At 37.2% G+C, this 12100-nt stretch overlaps 1 protein-coding gene across 1 annotated transcript in view; it reads right to left on the bottom strand.

Annotated features, from left to right (window-relative positions):
- The window catches only part of LOC139315039 (complement factor H-like), a gene marked incomplete at its 3' end in the record, with an annotated part of 58181 nt that overhangs the window by 6741 nt on the left and 39340 nt on the right, over positions 1-12100 (bottom strand). Inside the window, 2 exon segments of the mRNA XM_070941062.1 lie at positions 8632-8828; positions 9803-9985. Of these exon segments, the coding sequence (XP_070797163.1) occupies positions 8632-8828; positions 9803-9985 (380 nt within the window).

Here is a 12100-nt window from a genome sequence, read left to right on the forward strand (position 1 = left end):
TGGCAGCTTTAAGATTTGTGGACTTTTTGAAGACCTCTGAGCTAGGGCTAGAAGATAAATGATGGCATAAATGATGAGTCCTATGTGCATATGGACTACTCAGAGGGCTGAAAAAGTTATTTTTGACTGGTCCTCGCATTTTTGACCAGTGCTTGAACTTACGACTGTCCTCACATTTTACGTTTTGCGCCCTATCTTGTCACTGTGGTGAAGAGAAGTAGTAGTGAAATGATCGACACGGTTGTTAAGAAGGCATAAAAAATGACTTTTTTCAGCCCTCTGAGTAGTCCCTCTGCACATAGCCACGCCCACCCAGTCACATGATCAGCTAGCCACACCCACCCAGTCACATGACCACCAAGCCACACACCCAACTAAGCCACGCCCACAGAACTGGTTGTTAAAAGAATTGAATCGCACCACTGCATATAACTGTATCCTGTACAAGCCCCATTCAATCACAGTGATAGCTGAACAATGCTCTCTGTACTACAGCCAAAGTGTCTTTCCAGTTTGACTAGATGAACTTACCAGCTGCATTCCATGGATTTTCTAAATATAGTATATTATACTCTGTGCAAACAAGTCAGAATATTTTTGACTATGAAAGCAGAATAGTAAATTATTAGTTGTGAGCCTAGGGAAGTTTTTCGTTTTTGTTTTGTGCCTTCGAGTCAGTGTTGACTCCTGGCAACTGCCTGGACTAATCCCTGCAGATTTTTAACAAGATTTTAGGAAGTGGTTTCAACGTCAGTCTCCAGTCCTTGACGAAATGATAGGATTATTGAATGATTATTCATCATTGTTATTGCATTTGGACTAGAGTTAGCAACTCATCTGGAGATACAAGTCTCTGATGAAAATTAAGGAGGCTTTCATAGAAAAGGGTCAGACTAGAATATTGCCTCACTCTATGCAGATAGTGAAAAACCCTATTCTCCCCATTCCATTTATTTTGATAGTACAGGAGCAAAACTTTTGTTTAGAGCCACATTTGGCTTTTGAATGCCAGAGTGACTTTCTGAATAATAGCAAGTAGGGAATGATTTAAAAATTGGGGGTTAAGGGAACCATTCAAGAGAGTTTTGGAGGTCAAAAATTTAAAGTAACCAAATCATATTGAATTCAGCATAGTTAAAAGGCTAGATAGAAGGATTCAGGGAACAATTCCAGAGTGACTGATTGAATATATATATATGTAGTATATTCAAGAGTAACCAATTAATGAATTAAATTAAATTGGATAGATTTTGAATATCATCTCTCAGTATTTATAAACAAATGACTCTGAGTTCCATTGAGCAATAGGTTCATGTGGGTCTCTAGAAAAATGTTCTGTTGCTGATGTTTATGTACCATTTAATCATTTTGTTTGGTTCAGATCCTTTATCAGATTGAATTAAATTGAATAGATTGATCGATCGACACAAAAATGTATCATATCTCTGATGTTTCCTTCGGAATGTCCTAGTCATTAAATTCCAGAGTTGATTTGCATCACACAATATCCTCAAGAATATTATTGAAATATTATACATGTTTTATTATTTAATAATTTAATATTAAAATGAGTCAGCCACAGTGGTGCAGTAGTGAGCCACAGTGGTGCAGTGGTTAGAATGCAGTACTGCAAGCTACTTCTACGGACTGCCGGCTGCCTGCAATTTGGCAGTTCAAATCTCACCAGGCTCAAGGTTGACTCAGCCTTCCATCCTTTCGAGGTAGGTAAAATGAGGACCCAAATTGTTGGGGGCAATATGCTGACTCTGTAAACTGCTTAGAGAGGGTTGTAAAGCACTGTAAAGTGATATATAAGTCTAAATGCTATTGCTGAAAAGCATATTCAGTTCTTTAGATATTTTTCTCATTTAAGGGTGTTCCTTTCTAGTGCAGGAACACACAGAAATTCCCTTGAATATTAATTAGCTCAGTTGGAGTGGAAGATACTTTAATGTTGTAATGCGTGTCTGTTCTCATTGTCATATAGAGTTCATTTTTTTTTTCTTGACACTAAACTTTGCAATGTTTGCAAACTTTGCAAAACACTGGTCATACTGAACAGTGCATGTTATTTTTGCAAGCCTACTTCATCCAACCTGGAAGAAAGAAGCAGTTACAACATCACTAAGTGACTTAAGACCGTTTTTCACAGTTATGACCGTTGTAGCATCCCCATGGTCATGTGATTTATATTCGGATGCTTGACCACTGACTCACATTTATGACAGTTGCAGTGTCCTGGTGTCATGTGGTCACCTTTTGGGACCTTCTGACAAACAATGAGGAAAACAGATTCACTTAACAATCCTGTTACTAATTTAACAGCTACAGAGATTCACTTAACAAATGTGGCAAGAAAAGTCATAAAATGGGGCAAAACTCACTTAACAAATTCCTCACTTAACAACATAAATTTGGGGCTCAATTGTGGTCATAAATTGAGGACTACCTGTACTTTGCCATTCTGTGATGGAAATTCTGGTCCCAATTGCCATGTTAAGCTGAGGATCACATTTGGCATACTTGTGATCCTTTAATTTATCAAACAGAGCAGCTAAAGCAGTGGCATGCCTTTGTTTGGCTAGTTCACTCAGCCTTCTATTCTTTAAAAGCAGAAATATCACTTCCTTTTGTTGTATCTTCCTTCAAGCAGTTTCTAATGATTCCCACACGTGATGCAGTTATAAAGATTTAACTATAGTATTAGATGTAGGCCCCACATGCTCACCCATCATAGATTCCTATGACATTGATCTGTTTGTGTGTGTGTTTGTGTGAAAGAGTTCCAATTCAATATTTGAACCAATAGGGCCCAAACAATATTGCTGGACCAACTAGGTAAACAATTTACCCTGGAATATTGCATCCTTTGCTATAGGGAATCATGGAGAGGACCTTAAAAAGAATATTCAGAAACAATTATAGAAATAACAAGGGCAGAAACTTTTTATAAAGCCCAAGAAAGGAGATACCGTATTTTTCGGAGTACAAGACACACCGGAATATAAGACGCACCTTGTTTTTGGGATGGAAAATAAGAAAAAAGCTGATTGGCAGGTGCATCTGCCTCCCGGAATACCCCCAATCAGTTGTTCCCAGAGGTGAATTTTAGCAACAGGTTCCTTGGTTGTGAGCTCTGTACCTTGCTTTTTTTTTTTGCCTTTTTTTCTGCCTCTGAAACTTCTGAAACTCAGTTTCAGAAAAAAAAAAAATTCCCACCTCTGAAAGCCTCTGAAACAGCTTCAGAATAAAAGCCTCTGAAGCTCTGTTTGGGGGCTTCTTTTCTGATGCTTTTTTTAGCCTCTGAAACCTCCATTTGAGAAGCTAGGCGAGGCTACATTCGGAGTATAAGTCGCACCCAGATTTTCACCCTCTTTTTTTAGGGAAAAAGGTGTGACTTATACTCAGAAAAATATGGTAATTAGTAAGAAAAGGATCAAACTGACTCCCCGACTTAGAAGGTTGTAAGGAGGGAAGGTAAAAGATAAGCAGAGTTGCAAGATACTGCTACTATGGTCTATCTCACGAAAAATTAGTTCTGTTTTCCCCATGGAGCTGATTTCTTGATCTGGTGTACTTCATTGGGTAGAAATCTCTTGCAACTTTTGCAGAATCTCTCTGCCTGTCATTTGTTTGGCAATATTGTCAGTTAGTAGATGTCCTGTGTCTGGTCCATTTTTTTCTTCTCCGCCTCTTGCAGAGCGGAGAGATTGACTAAACAGGTTATTCTTTCTGAGCTGCTTTTCTTCCCGTTGTAGCACGTCCCTAAAAAATGCTAACTGCAAGTTAACTGGTTCAGTTTTGTCATCTTAGTTGATTGGAACCCTTCGTCTGGCACTGCTACTGATGCTTTAACCAGGTTTCAGCTAAAGGCTTTTCTTTGCCTCTGAAATGATTCATGAATTGCACTAGGCAAAGAGTGAATGCTTTTCAATGTATGCTTCCCTTGGTGTGCCTGCTTACTCTCTTGTAATCCCTTCCCCTCAAATGAATGCAACTATAAACATTCTCTTCTTATGAATTATCCCAGCATCAGAGTGAATATTCCAAAGGGCGAGGGAGCAGGATTAAAGGCTACAAAATCTGCCCTGTTATCTGGCTTCCTTGTGAGTCAAGTTCCAGAAACCTTTCTCTTCAATTGGGCATATGGGGTCATATCCATCTGATGCTATAAAGCACGGGTGTCAAACTCGATCGTGTCACGTGATGTATCAGGACATTTTGGGACTTTTTTGCCTTTGCATGGGTGTGGCCTGCATGTGACACATCCGGCCCACGGGCTGCCAGTTTGATAGGCCTGAAGTAAAACCATAAACATAAGTTTGCAGTCACACAATTGTTCACTTAGCAACTATTTCTTGTAACAACTGAATTGCTGGCTCCAATTGTGGATGCTAAATGAGGGCCACTTGTATTCCATCAACTGCAGCAGCGGCTGACCTAATCTAGCAAATCAATTAATGTTTAGAAAAGGCCATTGAGATAACATCTTATACTTCTGTATAAGTTTCCACCAAACAGCTCTGTCATATTCAAAAAGGACACATCAAATTCCTTATGAAGTTCCCTTCACTTTGTTCATTAAAGGAAGCATAGCCTTGTTAGTCTAGGGTAATGAAAAATATGAAGGGAGTTGGCAATCCAAAAAGGTGCTACAAGGTTTGTTTTGAATGGGTTCACTTTGTATAGAGCAATGAATCAGACTGAATTTATAACATGGCAAATTCTAGCCCATTCTGTGTTAAATAACACCTTTTGAAGGAATGTAGTTTGGGGAGGCCTGTGCCAATTTCTAAACTTTATCTTAATTTTTAATTACTTATAATTATATAATTTCATACTGTAAAAACAAACAATCAAAAGCAAACCAAAACAAAAACAAGTATAGAAATCCATCTGGCTGGACTTCCATCAAATTCTGATCATCAAAATACATTTGGCTATTTCCAGAGCAACATTTCCAGAGCACCAATTTCTTTCTGGATCTTGAATTAGACCGTAAACTGAAGTATTAAATGTATCTTTACAAAATATACTACAAATTGTTTGGCAGCAAAAATGATTAATGGATTTAAAAAATTTTTTAAAAGAACTTAACACCTCTATACTGTATGTAAAAACATCAATTTCAATTATCTATTGTCATTCCTTTAAGATGGGCTGTTGATTGATAATTTAGATTAATCAAATGTTTACAATTTATATATATATATATATATATATATATATATATATATATATATATATATATATATATATGAAAATCTACATTCCTCACTCAGTATGCATTTTAAAAATATATTTATAAGGTTATATTATAATATTTTATCTGCCTTAAAGATGTTCTATAAACTTGTTTTTAAATGTTATCATTTTCACAGTAATTTCAGTTGGTAAAATCTGTCTTTTACAGAGTAGGCTTTTAGGTTTGGATCCACCATTTATAATTGTATACAATCCAGCTTCATGTGGTTATATTAAAGAGAACGATACATGATTTCAGACTTTCATCTTCTGGTTTAAAGGGTGCTGTATATATCCTGTTCTTCATTTACGCAGTTCTCTAAAATAAAAAGTGAACAGTAAGTAATAAATAAATTTGCATCTGTACATTTTATGTAATTATTTTTTAAACTCATTCATATGATCTGCAGCAGAAAGCAGCCTGCAATTATTTTTGAGACAACATGGCCAAGACAATTTTGAAAGTCAGTATCACCGTTTTTAAATCAAATGGTTAAAACTACTCAAGAGACTCAAGAACTGTAGCCCATTTTATCACTGAGCAATTTCTATCTTTTTTAAGATTACTTTTGACACAATGACATGTAATAGACTGTAATAATTTATTGGGCATTCTCTATATTTTGGGATATAAGCTCTGGCAGTCAGAATGAACTCAAAACACCAACATTTTAAATATAGGAATGGGGAATTAGATGTTACCAAACTTTAATTCATCCTCACAGTGGATACACTTGAGGGAAGATGGAACACAAATGCAGTGAATAAACAAACTCACAATATCCTCAGACAACACAGCCAATAGAAGAATACTGGGAACTGTAGCACAGCAATGCCAAGAAAAAAATCATTTTTTGTTAACTAGGAAGATTTCCAATAAAATGTACACTATACATATATTTGATATTTACATGTACATTTCAGCAAAATTTGTATTTCACTAATAGCATTTGTATTAATTGCAATTTCAAATGTAAACTCATCATATAATGGGGGATTCCTGTGATCCAAATGAAATTCCTTCCATTTAGAGCAATGGGAAAGAAGTTCTATGGGAAGTGGGGTTAATACTTAAAAACAAGGAGGCATGGGACAAGGAGGCACAAACATTGCCCATCATGTCATCTCTTCTAATCTGATGCTGAATCCTGTCAGATTCCAAAACTGAAGACCAGGAGATCCCTCTGTCCTGAGAATGAAATGACTGAAAAGTCTAATTTAACTCCAATGAGCTCTTTTCATTGATTTCATTGTGCTCAATACAACAAATTCAATCAGTGTGCACCCTAAAGTTTTCAACAGAAAGCAAGTAATTCTTAGGTTGGATCTAGTAGTCTCTGGAAGTCAATAGAATCTCATTTACTAATAGATAATCAATCAATCTGGTCCAATTCATTTCAGAGAGTGTTCTTGCTCAATCTATTTTTCCATTTATTCTAAGCTTAGAAATATTTCGTGGGATATCTCATTTTACATGTAATATATAATGTATGATTACACAACCGTGGTGGCACAGTGGTTAGAATGCAATATTGCAGGCTAACTCTGCATTACTTCTGCCAGGAGTTTGATCCCGACAAGCTCAAGGTTGACTTCCATCCTTTCAAGGTTGATAAAATGAAGACCTAGATTGTTGGGAGCCATATGCTGACTCTGTAAACCGCTTAGAGAGGGCTGTAAAACTCTATGAAGTGGTCTATAAGACTAAGAGCTTTTGCTATTGCTATTATCAAGTGTTACTAATTTAGTAATTTTATTTTTTGTTCTGGCCTTGCGGCTTCTGGTAGGTATTTATAAATATGCATGTAAACACATGAGTGAGTAAATTGCATATGGAAGTTCAAAGGACAGGAGAATATTTCAATATCAATGCAATGAAATAAATAAAGTAAAATGTATGAGTGTTCATTTGGAACAATTCTTTTTCAGGCATCTAAATTTGATGACTGAGGCCAATGAAATCAATGAAAATAGCCCACTGGATTTCTGGTCCTGTGGCTTCTGATAGGTATTTATAAATATGCATCTAGACACACAAGTGAGTAAGTTGCATATGCAAGTTCAAAAGCCAGGAGAATATTTCAATATCAATGCAAATGAAATAAATAAAGTAAAATGTATGTGTGTTCATTTGGAACCATTCATTTTGAGGCAACTAAATTTATTGACTGCGGCCAATGAAATAAGTGAAAATAGCCCACTGGGTTTAACATAGAGGTCTTCATCTTGGAATCTGTCAGGATTGATCAACAGACCAGAAGAGATGAAATGCTGGCAGATTCAGCATTCCAGCCCCATTCCTCATTGTTTTTAAGTATTAACCCCGTCCCCATAGTGCTTAACAAATGAATCTTAACAAAACAACACAGTCGGAAGGGACCTTGGAGGTTTCCTAGTCCAACCCCTTGCTCAGACAGAAAACCTTATACTATTTCAGAAAAATGGTTGTCCAATCTCTTCTTAAAAACTTCCAGTGTTGAAGCATTCACAACTTCTGGAGCAAGTTTTTCCACCTATTAATTGTTCTAACTGTCAGGAAATTTCTCCTTAATTCTAGGTTGCTTCTCTCCTTGATTAGTTTCCAACCATTGCTTCTTGTCCTGCCCTCAGTTGCATTGGAGAATAGCTTGACTCCCTCTTCTTTGTGGCATTCCCTGACATATTGGAACACTGCTATCATGTCAGCCCAGCCCTTCTTTTCATTAAACTAGACATACCCAATTCCAGCATCCCTTCTTTATATGTTTTAGTCTCCAGTCCCCAAATCATCTTTATTGCTCTTCTCTGCACTCTTTCTGGAATCTCAACATCTTTTTTACATCATGGCAAACAAAACTGTTTGCAGTATTCCAAGTGTGGCCTTACCAAGACATTATAAACTGGTATTAACATTTCACGTGATCTTGATTCTAGCCCTCTGTTTATACAGTCTAGAACTGTGTTGACTTTTTTTGGCAGCTGCAGTACACTGCTGGCTCATATTTAAATTATTGTCTCCAAGAGCCCTCTCACAATTACTACTATTGAGCAAGGTACCACCTACACTATGGCTGTGCATTTTGTTTTTCTTGCTTAAATGTAGAATCTTACTTTTTTCACCATGGAATTTCGTTTTGTTAGATAGCACCCAATGTTCAAGTCTGTCTATCAATGATCAATGTTTAAATCAAGTCTGTTAAGAAGTGTTCTGATTTAGAAGAAATGCAGAAGACCAAGTTACCTTAGAAAACATTACATCGACAAATTTAGCTGCCAGACCTAGGTCTTTTAAATATTTCAAGTGATTTTTTTAATGCACAGATATAGATATATAGGTATATAGATATAGACAAGTGAAAGAAATGTTAATATTGTTGAATTAAAGTATTTTTCTGAAAATATACATACAGGAATGCAACGCGGATAGTTAAATTTCCCATCCACACAATTAACTCTTAATGATCTGGTATCTGGATGTTGTATGTAGTTTCTTAAGCATACAAATTCCACTACATTTCCATCCTCAGTATATATTTTATCCCCGTTGGCCCACTTCAGCCTTATGTTGTGTTCTCTCATATCTTCTTGACTTGCTGTACAAGCAGCTGAAAAAGGACACAGATCAGATGACAAATAGAAAGTTTTACACTGAGGAATTCATTTGATAAAGCAATTAAAGTTTAGGTTAGAAATTCTATTTTGCAATAGGCTAAAATGATTAGAGATCTATGTAAATGGATTCCCCCCCTTTATTTTATTTTGTCTCTCATGAACTAATTATCAGTCATGAATTAAAACTCTTTTAAGCAAGACAATGTTACATGTGTAGAAGGAAGAAGAAAAACATTTTAGTCCCCTTCTTCCAAATTTCCTCATACTGAATATCTGGATTAGGAGAAGACCAGGTTCAGGCAACTTCTCTTACAATGTCACCTCATATCTTCTTTTTCAACATTGACTAAATAGGGTAGATGTGATTAAGTCAACAGAGTCTAAATCCATACTTAGCCTATTTAAAAAATAATAATGTTAGTTCCCTAGAGATTCAACTTATACTATCATTCAAAAAGAGCCCTAGTGAATTGTTGGGAAACATAACTTTTTGTAATTTTTGTTCAAGGAATGATTGATTGACTGACTGATGGCATGATGATGATAATGGAGGGCCCAGTGTTCTGATCTGTGAAATACTAAGAAAAATAAAATCTACCTACTGAACTCAAGTAAACTAAAATCTGAATTTTATCAATCATGCCACTGACTAAAAAGATGTATGTTATGAAATATAGCTTAGGGAAAGCAGAATTTCACCAGGAGGGTTTCACAAAATGAGGACAACATTTGTACATGGCAAAAGATCTTGTACAATTCTCCATTATGAAGCAGTTTCTCCCTGAGAAAGTTACTTTATCTTGGTTCATAATACTACTACTTTTATTCAATTACAAGGAAGTAAAATATTTTCTGGCACTAACATACTGACATAACATCTCTGATGTGTGAAATTTATTCCGTTCCCAAAATAAAATATTTCTCTATAAAGATTAAATCTATAAAGAATTAAAGATATTACTTATACCTCTACATGTTGGTGTTTGTGACCAATGACCATTTTGACAAGTCACTCTTGGAGAACCTTGCATTGTATAATAATTTTGGCACTGATAAATTACACTTTCAGAATGTAAATAGATTAGCTTGGGTGAGTCCACAATGTCTCCATTCTCCACATAAGGTGGACGTCCACATTTTCCCCCAATATCTATAACAGATACAGAATCTATTGAGCAAGAGTCCTCATGATTACAAATATTATAGTGTATTCACACACAGAGACACATTTTAAACATATTCATAAGAAACATATTCATTTCAAAATTCATAAGAAACATAGTCATTTCAAAATTATACTAATTCTTATTTTTAAAAAGTAACAATATCATACAGCTTGGTCAATTGATAGGCAGAAAATGATTACTACTGCTTTCCCTAGTGTTGTCTTTCAACTTCAGAAAATACAGTCATTACTTTCTTAATACCTAAAGTCGGATCTGTATTTAAACGAATAGCAATTGCTTTGGGATAAACAGCATCTCCCCACAAGGTGTTCTTATTTTTAGTACCCATTTTCCATTAATAACTGTTCAAACTTTGGACAAATCAATTGTGTAGTTGTACTGGATGTTGTGCTATCCATGTCAGTATTGAAGTGATGGGAGGCTTGCAAAACAATAAAAGCAAGAATAGAAAAAACATTAAAAAATTATAAACATTAAAATTAATAGAGATTGATTAAAACTAGGAACTAGTACATAAGCATCACAGTGGTAGAACTTTCTTTCTTAGTTCACCAGTCACTTCCAGTGTAAAGAGCCCAAGTCAATTGGCTGACCGAGGTCTTGAGGCAAATCCATAAGGCCTAGACTAGAGGGTGAGGGCATATCTCACATCCAACAGCAAGATTTTCCAGATTGTGGAGGCATGGCAGAGAAAGATCATTTACCAGATCCTGCTAGCAAAGTTCCTTGACTGAGGAGGTTTGCAGCATGTTGCTTTTGCCAGAGTGAGTAGGGTGGGTCAATCCCATTGGGGTGAAATAGTCCCCTGTGCCATGAAGGCCTTTAAAGATGATAACTAACATATTAAATTGGACCTGGAAGCAAACCAGCAACTAGTGCAACTCATGTAACAAAAATGTTACATGTGCCATTGAGCAGGCATTGTGAGTCTACGAGAACCCACAGGTTGCAACCCCCAACCTCATCCAGAACTGAAGATATTAAATTCCCAGATCCCAAGCTCCAAGCAGCCATAGCAACATAGTCTTACCAGGGTTCAAGCCTATTGTCCCCAATCCAGTCACCCACAGCATGTAAGGAGGGAAGAGACTAATGTCTCCTTAAAAGATCCCAGGGATGCCCCCTTCTGCAGTGATGCATTGATCACCACTGGAGGTTTTCACCAGCCAGGAGGGATATGAATTTAATAGGCAGGCACTTGAACTGACAGCCCTGAGGACCCTGTCCACTTCTTCAGATCTAACAGAATCAACCTGTTCCCAGATACCTGGGTAAGCCCATTCCCTGGGAATCTCTAATGGACCTGCTCTATGTTTGGTCTCCTACTGAGAATAGATACAAGCAACTTTTCCCATCAGATATTTCACAAATTCCTCCACATGGCCCTGAAGATGATCGCCCAAGTCCTCCTTCCCATTATATAAGTTATAATGCATATAATAGGGATAAGTTGAAGGATGGAATTTGAAGTGGTTCGGGAATAACGAGAGGCACAACCAAGCAAGTGACAACAGCTCTTTAATTTACAGTGAGACTTCAGCAAAAACTCAGAGGCTGCAGCCCTCCTTATATACAATCCCGGAGGGACTGTCAGCCAATCAGAAACGTAGGCAGGTTTGAAACTCCCGCTTAAAAGTATCAATACATAACACCCCTCCCTTCCCAGAAGGCACTAACATTCAAAAATTTACATAAGTACACACAAAATCTCGCAGGTGCCCAGGCCGAGTTCTCGTCCTAGTTGACCTGCGCAGTTCAGTGTTTGGTGGGGCGTCGAGCTGGTCGGAGGGACTTTCTGTCTCTCCCGGCTCCGCCAATGGAACCTCCTGGATTTTGTCCGGGGCGTGGTTATCCCCGGTTGGGAGTGGCGACTCGCTGGGGCAGCGCTGGAACCAGGGCTTGTCAGCTAAGTATTCTCGCGAACCCGGGCTTGAGTTAGCTGTTTTGGGAAAGTTGTTATAGTTAGGCTCGGAGATGTCTAAATTTATGTTTGCTTCGCCGACTACCCTTTTTCTCAGTTGGTCTATGTGGCGCTTCCAGAGTCTGTCTACCCCTACGTCTACCGTATAGGATTTCGG

Source organism: Pituophis catenifer, unplaced genomic scaffold (assembly GCF_029215685.1).
Source record: "Pituophis catenifer annectens isolate HBS135680 unplaced genomic scaffold, rPitCat1.0.hap2 SCAF_3, whole genome shotgun sequence".
In the NCBI taxonomy this organism is placed as follows: domain Eukaryota; kingdom Metazoa; phylum Chordata; class Lepidosauria; order Squamata; family Colubridae; genus Pituophis; species Pituophis catenifer.